The sequence below is a fragment of the Mirounga leonina genome, unplaced genomic scaffold, assembly GCF_011800145.1.
Source record: "Mirounga leonina isolate KUSES-001 unplaced genomic scaffold, KU_Mleo_1.0 Mir_53, whole genome shotgun sequence".
NCBI classification, from domain to species: Eukaryota; Metazoa; Chordata; class Mammalia; order Carnivora; family Phocidae; genus Mirounga; species Mirounga leonina.
This window is the reverse complement of record NW_023270807.1, coordinates 102,048,465-102,067,724: the sequence shown is the minus strand read 5'-3', so window position 1 is coordinate 102,067,724 and position 19,260 is coordinate 102,048,465. Positions and strand designations below refer to the sequence as shown.

At 36.9% G+C, this 19,260-nt stretch overlaps 1 protein-coding gene across 1 annotated transcript in view; it reads left to right on the top strand.

The window, feature by feature from the left end:
• SYNE1 (spectrin repeat containing nuclear envelope protein 1) overlaps positions 1 to 19,260 on the top strand; it is a 428,272-nt gene that overhangs the window by 146,659 nt on the left and 262,353 nt on the right. Inside the window, exons 24-33 of the mRNA XM_034991032.1 lie at positions 1,063 to 1,197; positions 3,189 to 3,347; positions 3,551 to 3,759; positions 4,388 to 4,496; positions 6,269 to 6,433; positions 9,417 to 9,584; positions 11,265 to 11,435; positions 12,194 to 12,334; positions 16,324 to 16,484; positions 18,446 to 18,596. Of these exons, the coding sequence (XP_034846923.1) occupies positions 1,063 to 1,197; positions 3,189 to 3,347; positions 3,551 to 3,759; positions 4,388 to 4,496; positions 6,269 to 6,433; positions 9,417 to 9,584; positions 11,265 to 11,435; positions 12,194 to 12,334; positions 16,324 to 16,484; positions 18,446 to 18,596 (1,569 nt within the window). The remainder of the gene's footprint in view (positions 1 to 1,062; positions 1,198 to 3,188; positions 3,348 to 3,550; positions 3,760 to 4,387; positions 4,497 to 6,268; positions 6,434 to 9,416; positions 9,585 to 11,264; positions 11,436 to 12,193; positions 12,335 to 16,323; positions 16,485 to 18,445; positions 18,597 to 19,260) is intronic.

The following is a 19,260-nucleotide window of genomic DNA, read 5'->3' as shown; positions in this document are numbered from 1 at the left end:
GCCACCCAGGCGCCCCTGCAATATATTTGTGATGTAGCTGACTGAACTTAAGGTTGACGTCTGTGACCACTCAACATCTCCTTCAGTTGATACTTTTGCTGCAGTGTGGCCCTTTCTGTTTTGAACCACTGTTGTTTTAAAGTATGTCTGCATATATCCTCCTGAGTCTGTGTGAGACTTGGTCATGTATATAGGTGCACATGTGCTGTTTGGGTCTGTTTGGACGGCCATAAAAATATACACAGGTTGGTTGGCTTCAGCAACAGGCATTTATTTTCTCACAGTTCTGGAGACTATAGGTCTGAGATCAGAGTACTAGCATGGTTGGGTTTGGTGAGGACTCTCTTCCTGGCTTGTGGATGGTCACCTTGTCACTGTGTTCTCATAAGGCAGAGATACATAGGGAGCAAGATCTTTGATGTCTCCTGTTACAAGGGCACTAATTCCATCATGAGGGACCCACCCTCGTGACCTCATTTAACCTAATTACCCCAATGGCTTCAGCTCCAAATATCATCACATTGGGGGTTAGGGATTCAACATATAAATTTGGGCAGGTAGTGGGGAGCACCGTTCTGTCCATAGCTTGTGGGGCCATGTGCGTACTTGTCTGAATGTAGAAACGGCTCATAATGAATCAGCAGGGCCTGAAACCCATTACAGTAGGGTATGAGGAATTGTGAGACTAAACGCTAGCTTCTGTTCTGCTCTTCTGACTTCACCGAAGAGGAGTGAAAACTCTATTACTATGGAATCAAGTTTTTAGGCCCCTTGGCCTTCCGGAATAGTCTACCAAATTTGAAAGCTGAAAAGATTTTTTTTTTTCCTAAAAAATGAAAAGCACTAGTTGAATTTCAGATGTGGTGGCTTCTGACTCATAACTGTAGATAATTATAGTTCATTCCTGAAAAAAAAAAAAAAGAGTAGTTGCCAGGAAGGTTTGAAGAGGGCAGCAGCTGGCTGAGGGACTCGTGTAGACGCGTGACTGCTTAACTGTAGAGTGTCTGATGCTGCCTTTTATTCTTCCCGACACTCTTAACCACTTCCTCCTCTCCGTGCCAGGAGTTCTTCAGTCAGCTGGATCAGAGAGTGCTCAATGCTTTCCTGAAAGCTTGCGACGAGCTCACCGACATTCTCCCTGAGCAGGAACAGCAGGGCCTGCAGGAAGCCGTTAGAAAGCTCCATAAACAGTGGAAGGTGAGTCAGGACATAATGGGAACACACACATAAGTAGGTGCCACGAATGATGGGAGAGAGCATGAGGGTGTTAAGGTTCGATTGTAAGAGAAATTCATGGAAAATCACCACAGGTACTTCTCCCATTTAAAAAAACCAAACGAATAAAACGATAAAATATGATATGATTTTGTTTTTCTTATTTTTTAGTAGTGTTGATTTTATCATATTACTTAAGAGTGCTCTTTTTCTTTTCCTGAGTATTTTTGGGGGTAGGAATGACAAGGGCATTTAATTCGGTAACATTTAGTAAGCTCTTCTCATCTAAGTAAATTACATTAGGCATACTAACATTTTGCTGTTTTCAAGGATTTTACCATCTGGTTTAGATTGTTATGGTCTAAAAAATATAAATACAAACACTTACTGGTTAAGGACGCAGGGATGAACAAAGCACAGTCCATTTCTCCAAAGACTTTAGAGCCCAGTAGGAGAGAGAATTAGTTGTAGGTAATGAAAGTATAATATGTAATAAGTCCCCAAAAGTATAGTTAATGCTTATGAAAGCTTTGGAAGAGAGAAGTGGGCCCACTCGGAGAGTGGAAAGGAGTGAATCAAGTAACTAGTTTTTGTCTTAGGATTTTAAAGAAGAAGCAGAGATCTGGGAGTGGGTGGGAGGGGGAAATACCAGCACCTGGAAGAGAGACAGCAGGACAGCCCTCGAATGGGGGTGTAGGGATTCATTTGGCTGGTCTAACTTGAGTGCCCCACACTGGGCATGTCACAAGGAAGCCGACTCTAGAATCCGCATGCCAGGGGGGCAGCTGCGGTACCATGAAGACCCGCCCAGGGCTGTCTTGCTCAAGCCAGGCTGGAGGAAGCCTGCTCCAGCAGCAGGTTAACGAGTGCTATGACAAGGTAATAGCGAGTGGCGAACTTCATGTGTATTATGTGAAGAAGTCACGGGATCTGGAAGGTAGGCAGCTAAAATACTCTCCATCAGCTTTTGTTATTCTCTCGATTTTTTTTTTTTTTCATCTCAGTAACATAGGCTAAAAAAATCATCCCCAAGCATAGGAAGAACACAGTTAAGGACATATTTTATTTGCTAAATATAAAAACTAGAAAAAGATTCTTAAAGAAACCCAAGCTTTTGAAGTTGTCTTTAAAGCTTAACATATCATAAATGTATTATGGAATAGAGATTCTAATGGAAAGCTGTATTTATTTTATATATACACACAAACTCTCATTAAGCTCTCTAGGATATAATCTAGGATATAATCTGTTCTAGTCTTTCCATAGCCCCAAATCATTTTCTCATCTGTTACTGTAGTATTTTATTTTAAAAGTAACCTTTTAAATGCCATAGGATACAAGCTGGCTAAAATTAATAAATTATAGGACTGAAGGTAATGATGTAGCTTATGATTATATATCAAAAAAGAACATAAAACATCTCATGTTTGCATGCTGCTGGCTTGTTTTCTCAAGGAATGCGCTAAGGAAAAAGGACAAGGCAGGTGGTCAAAGGCATGGGCCATTTGATCTGGCCTCTTTACTAATAAAGTTTTCTCTTTGCCCTTTGCGTAGTGAGTATAAATATGTTCTTCCTACCTCCCAGGGTCATTGACAAAATTAAATGGGACATATGCCGGGGAGAGGGTATGTGGAATCAGTGCATCATTTAAGTTTAGATTCAAATCTAGCTTTTCTACTTACCCCTGAGCCTCAGTGGTCTAATTTGTGAAATAGGAATATTAATACTGTGTGGAGCTATAGTAAAAATTAAATAGAATAATTACTGTGAAAAATCTGACCCTGCAGGCTGAAAGAATTCATTGTGGCCCCACTACTTGGAAAAGTACAAAGAACAGCATCCAGGTGCAGACAATAGTGATTAAATCACATTGGCCCCAAAGGGAATATTTTATGGTTTTTGCCACTCCAATTAAAAATGTATATAATCTGGAATGGTATCATATTTTTTTGAATCTTCCTATGGAATGTAGGATCTTCAAGGAGAAGCCCCATATCATTTGCTTCATCTGAAGATTGATGTGGAGAAGAATAGATTCTTAGCTTCTGTAGAAGAATGCAGAACTGAGCTGGATCGAGAGACCAAGCTGGTGCCCCAGGAAGGCAGTGAAAAGATCATTAAAGAGCACAGGGTACGTCTCTCACACCCCAAGTGCAGGCATGCAAAGTCACATTTTTACCTGAAAGATATATACCTGATACTTTGGTTTGGGTCCAAAAACCCTAAATAGCTTAATTACTATATAGTAGTAGACTAAATGGGAAACTTCTATGAAAATATGGAAGTATTGTATGGATTTTCACAAGGATTATATCAATGTTTATTGTTCATTAGATTTTCTTCAGTGACAAGGGTCCTCATCATCTTTGTGAGAAAAGGTTACAGCTTATTGAAGAACTGTGTCTGAAGCTCCCAGTCCGGGACCCAGTAAGGAACACACCTGAAACCTGTCACGCGACTCTCAAAGAGCTCAGAGCTACCATTGATACCACCTACATGAAGCTTGTGGAAGACCCAGACAAGTGGAAGGACTACACTAGCAGGTAGTTGTGGAACTGCTTCCAGAGATGGACACTGTCTGTCCTAATACTGTTAATTCAGAGATCACTGCACGACAAGAAGTGACGTGTGTTTCCTCTGAAGCAATAAAGAAAATCAGATTGTATGATCTTACCCATGCTCTTAATATAAAAATGCTTCATTTAATAAAAAGAGTGGGTTTCAGTCAGAAACAAGGTGAAGCACTTAATTTCCAAGGGACCCAGATGTTGCCTTTTGGAAGCACATTTGGCAGTTCCTTTCTCCCTGATTTCCTCATATCCCCGGAGGGAGACTTCTCCCTCTGGGTTTCTGTCTCAATCCGGTGGAGATAGATGAGGCCAGACCTCAGGTGGTGCCTTCCATATTTCCAGGTGCTCAGGCCCTGGGAACGCACCTTTTTCCTTAGCTGAGCTCCGTCTGCTCTGCTTTCTCTTTCCTCCAAGTGACAGCTCAGAGGCAGCCACCCCTGTCCTGAGCTTCATGTTAAAGGAACAGTTTCCAGAAAATTTGTTAATTGACTTGCTAATCAGTTGATTGCTAGATGTCCATGAATAAATTCAAAATAGAAAATGTATTTTAACCACTGGGATATTTTCTCCCCTTAATAAGAAAATACTTGTGTTATTTCAGAATTTCTGAGTTCTCATCTTGGATATCTGCAAAGGAGACACAGTTGAGAGGGTTTAAGAGTGAACCCTTCGATACTGCCAACCATGGAGAGATTAAATGTGCTGTAGAGGTTAGTTCTGGTCCATATTTTTCATTAATAAAAAAATTAATGGTATACCGACTAACTGATGTATTCTTTTCTTTCTGTAAAAAAATTAAATTACTGAAAAACTGTCTTAAGAATAAGTCTCCTCATGTTACTGTGAAGAAGAATAGGGGATGATTTTCCCTATTGAATCATTGTTAGCTTTGAGATTTAGTCATGCTTAGTGGTACCTCTCATAGATCTTTAGCTAATGGAAAATCCTGAGAGGAAAATTGCATGCATGGGCCTACAACACAGCAGAGATTTAAGAATTGTCATGGAAAACAAGAACACTGTAGGTTTTTATACATTTTCAGCCATTCAAAAGCCAGATCACAGAATTGGGAAAGGTCTTTAAGTCTCATTTATATGTCACATTCAATCTGGATTGATTAGCTCTGGGAGCATGGGCACACCTAGCCAGGTGACTAGGCTGAACCTCAAGCCCTAACCCAGTTCACATTCTGTGAATGACACACAGCAACCCTCTCCTTCTTAGTGTGGCTCTGCTCTGTTTTGTAGACACACGCCATTGCGAAAATCCTTATCTTTGAGCATTTGAGCTCTTGCAAGTCACGTAGTTCCTGTGAATGAGAATATATTTCCTTTCTATTCCTATCCTCTGAGTTTTATGTTTTTCTCTTAAATTTATAATCCCATTAAATACTAGAGATGCTCAATAATATCATGCTATACCTATAGAAGGATATTTATATTTGCTCTTTGTTGCTGTTACATTACAAAAATAAAATGCATATCTTAAAATGAAGAGATCACTTGGTTCTGGAACCGGTGGGTGTGAATTTACCCTATAAGATCCTCTGTGGCAGCTGCATGGTTTCCTTGTGCTTCCCAGAGCTGTGTAGGAGGAAGAGGTTGCCCCAGTCAGCATTCCCACAGTTCCCAGCCCTTGCAAGGGCTGAGGCCCCAGAATCTTTCTGGCATTGTCTGGGTCAGTATACCCTCCCTTCCTGGCTTAGAGTTGTGCTCCTGTTTGCACATCTTACTATGTGGGTTATTGACTTCCAAAAGCTAACAAAAATGAGACATAAAATATAAGTTAATAGAGTTAAGATCAATTTTTAGGGCATCCATAATAATATTCAACAACTAAACGCCTCAAAAAAAAGAAATCCGCTCACTAAAAAAATGACTCTTTCAACCTTTTTTTCTAAAAATACCATGTTCCTTCCAGCTAACAGAAAATAAAATGTGGGGTGCCTGGGTGGCTCAGTCGTTAAGCGTCTGCCTTCGGCTCAGGTCATGATCCCAGGGTCCTGGGATCGAGGCCCACAAGGGGCTCCCTGCTCAGCAGAAAGCCCGCTTCTCCCTCTCGCACTCCCCCTGCTTGTGTTCCTGGTCTGGCTATCTCTCTGTCAAATAAATAAATAAAATCTTTAAAAAAAAAGAAAAGAAAATGTGTTATAGTTCCCAATTTTGGTATCTCATTTTCTTCTACAGGACTTTTAGAGGCACCTTTATTTGTGATCAAGGGACTATCTGTAAATATCTAACCATCTAATTATGAACTAACCATCTAGTTAGCTTTTTGATATAGAGAGTATTGATTTTACATATCAGGTATTGGCATTGGGGAAATATTTTTTTCTAGCACCTGTGGACTTTTGTTAAAGATGTGAACAAAAAGTAAAATAAGCAGGCACTCTACCGGTGAATGAATATTCTCCTACCTCCACCGTATGAACTTTCTTAGTCTGAGTCTGTTCTTGATTCACAATGTATTCTCTTCATTCCAGGAGATCAGAAATGGTGTTACCACAAAAGGCGAGACGCTCAACTGGCTGAAATCCAGGCTTAAAATTTTAATTGAAGTTTCTTCTGAGAATGAAGCCCAAAAGCAAGGAGATGAGCTGGCAAAATTATCTAGTTCTTTCAAGGCTCTTGTAGCTTTGTTATCAGAGGTATACCATTTACTCACACTCTAAATAGATAGTTTTGGGTGAGGAATCTGGAGGGTTCTTTTTCTTTTGGTTGTGATTTAAGAAGTAATTATATAAAGAAAGTATAGTTCAAACACAATAGTGAAGATACTTATTCATATGAAGATTGGTGGGGAAGATGTTTGAGTTATGGTCTGTGCCATTCTTGGATATGTTAGTTCAGAATAACAACCTATATTTAAAGTACAAAGCTTACCAGATCCACACTTTTTACTCTTACTAAAAGCATTGTTTCATGGTCAGTTGAAGGTATATTATAGAGTCAAATGAACCCAGAGTTACATTTTAACTCTGATAGCCCACTTCCTATATAATCTTGAGCTTGTCACTTAACATTTCTGGGTTTTGATTTTCTTACTTACAAAACAGAGCTAGAAAAACTTACCCCCAAAATGCAATAATATATGTAAAGCACTTAGTATAGTGCCTGAGAGTGAATGCTCAATAACCAATAGTGGGTAATAATAAAATATTCAATGTTAGCAGACAGTAAAATCTATTTTATGAAAGACTTACTCATTTTAAACTTCTTGATATATATTTCAGTGTTTATATTCCTCTATGGATTAAAATACACAAACCTATTTACTTCATTTCTAGTATGCCCCTTCTACCCTTGGTGACACATTTACCGACCAGGTTGTCATGCATGTCTAAAGAGTCTGTGCATGGGAAGATAACATAAGAATGGAAAGTTGAATAGATAGCTACCATTATTTCTTGAAATCATTTATGAACTTGCATGGAAAAATGATCATCTAGATTATTTAAAGTTCCCTGATTCTGAAGATTTGGAATTCTCTGGAGATGTCCCTAAACTAACAGTTTGGTCAATTAACCTTTTATATTTTGAATGCATGTAGATCCACTTAAGACTCTAGCTGTGAATTTACATACACCAAAAATACTCTAAACTGCATGTGACTTTAGTTTTATGTATGAATTTTGATATTATGTATAATTTTTCTTAACAATTTTGACAAAATGAAAATAGTGATAGGATTAATCAAATTTTGGAACATGAGTTATTTCAATCCTTTGATATGCATCTTTCACAGCAATAGTCCAGGTAGCATAGCCACTACCATACTTCAAGTAAAATTCTTACGTCATTCTTCTCTACTCTTTTTTTGATCAAGAAGGTAAGGAGAAAAGTAAGGATTACAGTTTTAAAAAGTAAATGTACATGCAGGTGATCTCTGATCTAAGACTTAACAAATAGTTTTAGTCACATTGATAGATGAGTTTATATTTTGTTCCACACACACGCACACACACACACACTTAAAACACTTTGTCAGCCTTTAAAATTAGAAATTATTAGTCTCCCTAACACTTTCCCAAGGCCATTTATCTACTTTATCTTCCAAGTACTCTCATACCACTGCCCATGGGACTTGTAGCAAAAATCTACCCCTAACAAATACAGACATTAATTCTTTGCCCACCTATCTACCTTATTTTTTTAGTTTTATAGTTTTTTAAGTTTTTATTTGAATTTGAGTTAGTTAACATACAGTGTAATATTAGTTTCAGGAGTACAATATAGTGACTCAGTAACATTGCAGGATACAAAATCAAGGTAGAGAAATCTATTACGTTTATATAGACCAATAAGGAAGCGGCAGGAAGAGAAATCAAGGAATCTATCCATTTACAATTGCACCAATAACATAAGATACCTAGGAATATTATTTTTATATGTCTCTTTATAAGGAACATAAAATTTTTGTTTTCAATAAATCCTCACTCTATTTTTTTTTTTTTTTTTTAGAGAGAGAGCACAACCGGGGGAGGGGCAAAGGGAGAGAGAGGATCTCAAGCAGACTTTCCGCTGAGCTCAGAGCCTGAATCAAGGTTGATCTCACCACCGTGAGCTCAGGACCTGAGCCCTATCTACTTAAACTTCGTAGTTTGTATTCATACCCCTGTATGCTACTCAATCATTAGTAAAACCAAAGAAAGAGGAAGGAAAAACATTCATTTTGTTCATGTAAGGATTTATATTAAAAGATGGATTTGACACATTCAGTCCATCCTTTGATTATAATCCATTTAATATTTAAATTAATGTTGAACACAAAGTGTGTGCAATTGTCCACTATAAGAAAAAGAGGCTGTGGATAGACTGGCAGTATGTAATGATGAGTCACTTCTTTCAACAAAAGCTGTGATTTACGGAGATCTGGAGTTTGTGGTTTTCATAGGGTCTTCTTGCTGTTTGGAGAATAGCACACTCACGTCACCTGGGACAAACTCAGAGAAGAGGGTCAAAGAAAAAGATGGAGTAAGAATAGGAGAAACTGAAAGGCTTCCATGGAACACAAATGACGTGCAGTGTGAAAATGATGATCTTAGTGAAGATGGAGAGCAATAGACTTTGAAAACAAAAGATGCTGGTGACCCTGGACTAGAGGAAGCAGAAATGAGATAGAAAATTCAGGGAAAAGAATTCACTAAAGAACCACAATATAATTGCTAACCAAAAATTAGCAATTATATTGTGTTTTATGTAAAAATATTGAAAGTGCATTTTTAACAAATACTCTTTATTCTTTTCATTTTTTCCCCTCCACAATTTTTTTCCTTACTTACTTTGAACAGGGTGGACTCAGCTTTATTACACTGCATTTTTATAATTTATGATTAAATTTTAGTCATGGGACTGTCATTAAAGGGATCCAGGAAATAAAATATACAGTATACCCATTTTCATTATCTTGCTTTGACTGCCAGGTTGAGTGGGCATAGAGCATGAGGCTTGCGATTCCCATAAATGGCTATGCCGTTTAATAATAACTAAATAAACCTCAAAAATATGAGAAAAAATAAAAGAGATCTGTGTATATATTTCAAGTTCCTGAGATGGACTCTACACATATTCTTAGAATATTTACGATTACCTGAGCATCATATGAGTTATACTTTTTTCATGAAAATCTAGGTTGAAAAGATGTTAAGCAACTTCGGGGACTGTGTCCAGTACAAAGAAATAGTGAAAAGTTCCCTTGAGGAGTTAATTTCTGGCTCTAAAGAAGTCCAGGAGCAGGCTGAGAAGATCCTGGACACTGAAAATTTGTTTGAAGCAGAACAGTTACTTCTTCATCACCAGGTAGGATGCCCTTTCCCCAGGGTACTTATGCAAAGTTCGTTAGTCACTGGCAGAGCCAGAGAAGTAAAGACAACTGTATGTCCAAGAGTAAGGACAAAGGGAGGGAGGGATGCAGGGAGGAGTCCAGGTGACCTCTGCTCTCTGCTAAATATTAGCTCTTTCAGAAGAGCCTGTAAGATAAATTCTCAGCCTGAGTAATTTGATGCTATCAAAAGGTTCAAGGAATATTATGGAGAAAAAGTGGATTTAGCTATGAAAACCTTCATCAAACTAGCTCATTTGTCCTTTTCGTCACAGAGGAAGAACGCGCAGAGATACAATGCTCCATATTTGAGATCGCTGTTCTTTGTCATTATGTTAAAATCCTGCTCTTCAATTTACAACTTCGAATACATCTCAGTTTGGAAAATTATAACTTACATGAAGTCCCAGACTTTCCAGGATAGTATGCTCTTATGAAGGATTAGAACTAGAAATAAAGAAATTTTGGTACATGTATTATAATAAACAATTTTAACCAACTTACTTATTTGCCAAACTCCATATAAGTAGAAGTATGATTTCAAATCAGATATTTTAACGACAGAAGTCTAGCTAACATAATGTACAACAAAATGCTAGCTAATTTTATATATAATAATATATAAACATGGAAGTGGCATTAAAAGTGTATGTAAAAGAACAGCCTCTAGGCTTTACAGATTTATTTAATAATTATAAAAAGACTATGGGTCCAAAAAATTAATGCTTGGTATTACCTTATTCTCAATCATTGTAAAAGTTGTGTTTGGGTTTATCTAAGTCAGAGAAATATGTAATTACAGATATTTACATTAATATTTTAAAGCTCTTCACAGTTCTTGGACCAGGTACTTGGTTATATGTCTGTGTTTACTTTGTGAAAATTCATATGGTATACACCTGAGATTTGTCTACCATTGTTTATACATTATACTTCAAGATAAAAAGTTTATTTTAAAACATAACTTTCCCCATATATCTCAGCAGGTTTATCATTCTGAATATACCCAGGAATTAAATCTCTTAGTATCAGCATTTTTACAGCATAAATGATAAAAAAAATTTAGAGTTAGGGCTTCATGTTTTTATGCAGAAATAATTCTTGAAGGAGAATCATGTCAAATAAATATTTCTGTCAAATTCCTTCTGGAGTATTACACAAAATGCTAAATGTCTAAATTTACATGCAGTTAGAACACCAATATCAAATTAATTATGTTGTTTACCATTAAAAACATAAAATATTTATAAATAATGCCCATTTTGACCAACATAGAGTCCCTACTGCCATTTTAACTGCTAACACATTAACTTTTTTAAAAGATTTTATTTATTTATTCATTTGAGAGAGAGAGAGCGCGCGAGCAGGGGTGGGGAGAAGGGGAGAGAGAGAGAGGGACAAGCAGACTTCCCACTGCCCACTGAGCAAGGAGCCCAACGGGGGACTCGACCCCAGGACCCTGAGATCATGACCTGAGCCGAAGGCAGATGCTTAACCGACTGAGCCACCCAGGCGCCCCCATTCACGTTAACTGTTAAAAGACAGTTTGGGCCCACGCTGCAGTGAGGTTGTACCTTTCTGTCCCTCTTTTAGACTGCAGGTGTTTCTGTCCTGCTTAGCCGCTCAGAGAGTAACATTTACACCCATCTGTTGTCCAGCAAAAGACAAAGAGGATTTCGGCAAAGAAGAGAGATGTGCAGCAAAATATAGCGCAGGCTCAGCAGGGCGAAGGTGGGCTGCCCGGCCAAGTCCGGGAGGAGCTGCGGAAGCTGGAGAGCACCCTGGACAGCATGGAGCGCAGCAGGGAGAAGCAGGAACGCCGCATCCAGGTGGGAGACTAGAAGTCTAGGGCCCTGTTAACCTCCAGGTCACAGCTTACATCTCCCAATGGGAGCAAACGTTGGTTCCCACCTCTAACACTGCAGCATTGTGTTAAGTATTGACATGAGTTATCTCTTTTAATCATCACATTAACCTTAGGAGATAGATACTATAATTAGCACATTTTGCCAGTGTGGAAGCTTCACAAGAAATAGTTGGAGGACTTTACCCAGAGTCACAGAGCAGTGATCAGTGATAAAGCCAGAATTTTAATCCACACTTGTTTGAATCCAGGAATTAACACTGGCTCATTTCACTTTTCTGGGAAGTCCAGCAGCCACACGTTTATGCTTTATTGTGATCTTGACACTTTTAAAAAGTTTTTGAATTCTTGCCACCTGCTCACTACCCACTCCCCTTCTTTCTCTTTCTCCCTTTTCTTTTTTCTTTTTTTGAAAGAGACTGGGAGGCTCTTTTTTCCTTTATCCCTTATCCACATTTTAAGTAATATCTTTACATTCATAGGACTTTACAGCTGATAGAACACTCAGAGTGCTAGTCTACACATCCTCTTTTTTGTAGATGAATTGAAACACGGAGTGAAATTCTAACAGGAGACATTAGGATCATCTTTGTTCAGCATAACTATGTGAAATTTGAACAGAGTTAACTGGAGGTTGACAGCCTAACAAATGAGTGGAAATGTGAACAATATTTTTGACACATGTTTATAATTCATGACATGTTTATTTTTTTTCAAATTTAGGTCACATTAAGAAAGTGGGAGCGATTTGAAACAAACAAAGAGACAGTGGTCAGATACCTTTTTCAAACAGGTTCCAGTCATGAGCGCTTCTTGAGTTTTAGCAGTTTGGAAAGTTTGTCTTCAGAATTGGAACAGACAAAGGTATATCAGTATGACCATACACTCCCTTGGTACTCATTATTCAGAAGCAAAACTGTGTTTCCATCCCTATTATCATTAATTATTATAATTATTCATTTAATCAATACTCTTTGTTTATTGAGCACCCACTCTTCAACACACTGGTCAAGTTGCTCGGGGGAATGAAATAAATAAGATTTAAACATCAAGAACCAAGAAAAATTTTTTATTAAAGTGGGAAGTGGTTAGTTTCCTCATAGATGAATACATTAAAAAAAAATCTTTCTGAAGGCAGTAATATTTTTAACTGAATCTTGAAGGGCAGGTAAGACATAGAAAAGCAGGGTATGGGACAAAACATGAGCATTCCTATAATGGGAAATGGCATGAAATATGAGAGTGTATGGAGATTCTGTTTTAAGGCAGAAAAATGGAAGTACAGTTGTAAAGGAAAGTTGGGCCATATTACAAACACACTGGAAGGTCTAGGCAACATGGAACCCTTAAAAGTTTTTAAGAAAAAGAATCACATGATCAGAGCTGTACTTTAGGGAGATGCATTTTTTTAAAAAAGATTTATTTATTTATATATTTGAGGGAGAGAGAGAGAGTGCATGTGCAAGCAGGGGGAAGGGCAGAGGGACAGGGAGACAGAGAGAGAATCCTCTAGCAGACTCCCCGCTGAGCATGGAGCCCGACTCGGGGCTCCATCCCAGGACCCTAACTAAGATCATGACCTGAGCCAAAATCAAGAGTCGCCATTCAACCAACTGAACCACCCAGGTGCCCCTAGAGAGATACATTTTTAAGCAGTGTAGAAAATTGAAAGGGTGAAAGACCAGTGTCATGGGATCCAATTAGAAAGTTATTGCATGTGTGTATTAATATGGACATGAATTAGGGCAATGGGGATGGCAGTGGGAACAGATGCAAGAGATAGAGAGTAAAGGAAAGGAAGATATCCAAGGTTCTGAGCCTGACAGATGCAATGGGAGTGAGACAGGAACTTGAAGGAGTGCCTGTCAGTTGAGGAAGAAGACAGACTCAGTTTGGAACAAATTGAGGTTGAGGCTCCAGTGGGACATCTAACAGATAATATTTAGTAGGTGTGCTTCATTAGCCCAAGCCTATAAGCCCAAACACCTTAGGCAGTTAGAGCAGACCAAAACATTGAAGCATTTAGAGAGTTGTACAAGTTCTTTTGGTTCCTTTTGCACATGTTTTGGGTTTATAGAAATGACTGAGTTAATACAGAAATATGTTGGCCAATGAATAAGAAAGACTCATATATGTTGGCCAATGAATAAGAAAGACTCCTATCCATCGGTTAGTAACCTTCAGCAAGTAAACCTCTGTGCTGCTTTTTTCTTACCAGTAACAGCCTTCTCTGTCTCTCATACTGCCAATTTTGTATTATCTCTCCTAGTATTAACTCACTGAAGAATTTGAAGTCTTATAAAGTCACAGAATTTTTCAATTCTGTATGATTTTCATCAGCCATTTAAATAAAACATTGTTTTTAATTTTAATTTTAATTATTTTATATGTTAAAAATATATCAGGTGTCTTTTATAAATACAAACAGATTTATTGGGTTAATTATCATCTGGGTGTTCCACCCAGGTTCCATCCAGTGTTTCTGATACCTTGTGGTTCTGATCCCTTTGAATTTGTTTATCAGCGGTAGATGAAGCAAATGTAACCTTTTTAGTCTATTAAAATTTTCCTTAGCTAATAATCTTGCACACTTTGGGATTGGTTTAATAATGTGAGCTAACATATATACTGCTCTAACCACTTGATGTTTATCATCTTCTTTAATCTCCAAAACAATCCTAAGAAATAGGTGTCATTATGAATCCTATTATATAAAGGAGGAAATATAAGGTACAAAGTTTTTTTTAATGATTTTATCCAATATCTCAGGATTACTAGCTGGTGAGGTTGGGATTCAAACCTAAGAGGTCTGAGCCCAGAGCACACACCTTTAGGCACTAGATTTTTCATTGAAAAACTGAGCTACTTTACTGTTTCTGTATGTTGTTGCACAAGCACATGTAATCTAGAATAATTGTTCTCTACTTCTTTGCTGGACTTAGAGATAAAGCCTTATAACAGTCTTCTTCTTTTTTTTTAAAGACATTATTCATTTATTTGACACAGAGAGGAAGATGGTGAGAGAGAGCACAAGCAGGGAGAGCAGCAGGCAGAGGGAGAAGGAGAAGCAGGCTCCCTGCTGAGCAAGGAGTCAGACGCAGGGCTTGACTTGAGCTGAGCCGCCCAACTGACTGAGCCACCCTGGCGCCCCTTATAACATGATTCTATTTTGCTTCAATTTGGTTTTTATCAACATCATTCTGTCCTTTGAATTCCTCTGCATTGCGCTTTCCCCATACCTAGCTCTTACGGAAGGCTCTTAGAGTGAACATATATAAGCATTTTCAGACATAACTCCACTTTCTCCATGATTTTTCTGAGCTCTGGGAAACACTAGGGGGAAAAATACTATTTTACACTTCTGATTCTGTTCATGGGGTTCTGAGAGATTATGTTGTGATTCAGTCTTCACAAATGAATCCACCATGACATTAAGTTCATCCCAGCAACAGTGGATGCTTATAACCACAGAATTTAATGTGACATTGGCAAATACCGATTTTTAGGATATTATAAATCTATCATGAAAAGGAAGCTGTACCTACCCATTTTTATTCTACCAAATTACTGGGTACTTCTCTGAAGTAATGTTGATATTTCTATGAGGACTTTAAGTCTTTCAAACATGAAGATACAATAGTATTATGTAGTAACTATCTTACATGGCATAATGTAATAATTCTGGGAGATACTCTGTGGGAAGAGGTGGCTGTTAGAAGTCTTACCTTTGAAAATATTTACTTCGGATTTCTTCACTACCTATTTTGGAGAGTGGAGTTCTGATCAAAATTTAAACCTCCCATGAGTGTCTCTTACATGAGAAAAAATGAGACACTAAGCTATTTTTTTTAACACAAGATTATCTCTGGAGTTAGCTTTTTAAATTCAGTTTTCAATACATTTACCTGACAAAATTCAGGTAACAGCTAAAATTTACCAGTGCATCACCCATATTAAATTCATTTTTGAATTGAAGTAGTTCACTATTAATGAAAATCAGTGTGTGAATTTTATGAACCGTTTTGTCCTCAATTTTATGTGAGAGACGTAAAAAAAGCAATAATAGGTACCTGCTAGAGTGCCAGGCACTTAAAAATGAAATTGCTAATGAGATGCTAACTACAACCTTACAAGAAAAGCATTACTATCTGCATTTTATATGAAAGTCAGAAAAATAAGTCACCAAAGTCACACAACTAGTAATTAGCAAATCTAGAGTTCTAGTCCAGGTTTGACTGGTTAAAAACCTATCTTCTTTTCATGTAGTATAGGTATATAGTGAATAAGATTTAACAGCATTAAGATCAGATTATCTCTCTTTTCAGGGAACTAGTTAACAATATGTTTCTTTATAGGTAAATATCAGTGATACACTGTATTGACTAAAATATTCTTCAATTAAATAAAAATATTCATATTAATTGGCCTAGAAATCTCTTAATATCTATGTTTGAAAAAAAAAAATCAGTCACTATTAATCACTACCCGGATGGGGCCTAACATATTTGTGGATAAGTTAAATTATTATAATGCAGCTCAGAATTCTAAGCAATAAACCCAAACCGGGAAACAAAGGAAAAAGATTTTTGTGAGAATTGCTGGGTAACTATGAAGGTAGATATCTGACTGTGTATATAAAATGAAAATAATCTGGTGAGGTATTTATTCTGATCATGATGAAAATAAGTCTGTCTTATTACCGAGACTATTATATACTAAAATTCATGCATGTATGAATCTATCTAGCCACCCATCTATTCTAGTAGAGACTCTGCAAGTAAGTATATGCAGTTTATTTGAGGGCAGAATTTAATAAAAGATGCCTTCCTAACAATTATAATCTCTTTTTCTAGGAGTTTTCTAAACGAACAGAAGGTATTGCAGTCCAGGCTGAAAATCTTGTGAAGGAAGCTTCTGAGATACCACTTGGTCCCAAGAATAAGCAGCTGCTTCAGCAGCAGGCCAAGTCAATCAAAGAGCAAGTCAAAAAATTAGAAGACACACTTGAAGAAGAGTATGTGCTTGACAAGTCCTAAACTTTCTTCTCTGAGATAAAGTTTCATACAGTTTTCCTGTATATTGTATTCAAAACATTCCTTTAAAATCTCAAAGTGTCTGTGTATTTCAGCATGTTTTGAGGAAGCAACTCACAGTTCAAAAGAAAGTATCACCAAGACAGAAACCATTGTTTATATAACAGAGCAGAAAAATATAAGGGATGTGGTTTTTGCATTGTAAACTGACTATGTTCATGAGAAAGCCATATCTATTAAATTCTGTGGCCTTCATACAATCTCAAAAAAGAACCAATATTTAAAATAATTTTTTTACTGTATTGTTCTGCTGTCACCAGTTAGAGGGAAGAAGAGATATTTTGGTTGTGTAGATGCTGGGCCTAAATATGTGTGACATAGACCAAGTGTCTCCATCTCCAAGAAGCTCTCAGAGCTTGTTTATTATAGTGCCTCAATATTCGAGTTGTCACTGATTGATATACTGTTTCCAAAAATTAACTTCAAAAATTTATTTTACTTTTCAACATTTAATATTTGTTTATCTAAAAAGAAAGAAAAAGTAGTTTGGCCTATGGTATGCTATTATGTGCAAAACAAACACAAAAAGAAATTTGGAGAGGATAGATATATGAAGATAGGGCCAATGTTCCTCAACATAATATGGCTTCACATTTTTATTAAAGATTCTTTACTGGCAAATCACCAACACATATTATTCTTAAGCTATAGGACATAATTTCTAAGGTGGATTTTAAAATGTAAAATTTGTTTTTAATGTTAGTAACGCCTTGAAATTAACATTGTACATTTGCCTAAACTTTAAAATTTGTTAAATAATTTAAAGGAAATTATGACTTAAAACTTTGAGAACTTTATATTAAATATTATCCATCAAGTTATGGAAATAATGAAACAGAGTTTATTAGAAAAGAAGCTACTTTTATTAGAAATATCCATTTGAATCTATTTCATTTGAAAACTTGCAATATAACTTAGCTTGCATTACCTGTACCGATGAGAGCATTAGGCACATCCAGGGTATACCTTTGAGACTGCAATATTAATCTGACATTCAATGATGCCATTGCTTTCTTCTTGATGTCTTCAAGTGCCTTTTGGTAAACAGGGAAATTCTTTCATTTTTTTTTTTAACCCAAGGACGTATCAGTTCAATGATATACTGTTAGTTTCTTAGTCTTTTTCTAAATGAAAGCCATAATCACATGGTTATATACACATACAAATTGGACATCTATAGTTGAAATTTTGTTTACTAGATTTATAACAAATGAAGCCCAATTTTCTAAAAGCAGTTAGGGTGCTCATGTACAAGATGTATAAGACTCTTTTGGAATCAAGACTGGACCAACACTGAAGAATAGCTGAAATCGTTATAGATTATAAATTGCAGGATTAACTCTAATGATAGAAACAATTCCTGTAAAGCAGCATGGGATTCAGACTACAAGCTCTCTCTTGACTCATAAAGGTGCATTTTATAAAGATCTTTGAGTATAGAGCATCCCTGCAGTATCTCTGCTCTGAGAGCAAAAGGACCTTGTCCACAAAAGCAAGACTGCTGAAAGACTCTGTGTACTGGAATCTATGTGGGCAGCTTATTAAAAGTCCTGGCAGCTACTGGTCACATGCAGAGTTTACCTAGATTATACCTGGATTCAAACCCCTTTGGACCCAGCTATATTTTGTTCGAAGCACAGTTCCATTCATAACATAGTGTAGATACTACCTCGTTAAATGCTCATTCTCAGAGGAGATAGATAGGAAGACTCGAGGACTAACTACTCAGATCAAATGTGCATTTTTTCCTGTTCCAATAGTTTCAATTTTGACATGGTCACAAATGCCTTTGCTATCTTTTCATCTGGTGATTTAAAGGAAAATGTATTGTTGTTTTCTATTAAAATACTGCATTTTATTTACTTAATTTGGTTAATTTTAGTATTAAAACCATGGAAATGGTGAAAAACAAGTGGGATCATTTTGGCAATAATTTTGAGACCCTGTCCGTCTGGATAACTGAGAAAGAAAAAGAACTCAATGCCTTGGAAACTTCGTCATCTGCCATGGACATGCAAATCCACCAGATTAAGGTGACCTGCTCACACGTTACATTTATAATCCATGTCTAGCTTTTAAGAACTCCTTTCTTACATTTCATCAAATGCTAGTTGGCCCCATGATAAATCTTTCATTGCTATGTGACTCTATTAAAATTCAATTCACACAAAATGCTGAGCTGAGAGGTCTTGATTGATATCGGGCAATACTTTATAGTTGGAATTATGTATTAATATTTTCTGACTTATGCATTCAAAGTCAGTATTGTGTGCAATATCATTAAAATGTTTTTATGGTTACATTATTCTTTTCCTTGATTTTGAATTAACCCCATTGGAGTGTTCTGTTGATTCATCTATACAACACGAAATGTATTCATCACCTACAATTGTACTTTATAAGTGTTACTCAAACGTCTGGCTCAAGTATTAGTGGCATTTACCCTCACAAACCACAGGGAGGAGCAATTAATTTCTTTAGGTGAAGACATCAGACTGCTGCTTAAATGCTTTCATTTAGGATGACCTTTGGGCACAGACTGAGATGCTCTGATACTTTAGCTCTCCCAACTCTAAAATGACTACGTGCATAGACTGTCATTGTTCACTTCATTCAAATAGTTTAAGAAAAAATGGACTGAAAGAAATGAATTCTCTTTCATTTATAGTTTTTACACAACACACTTTCAAAATGCAG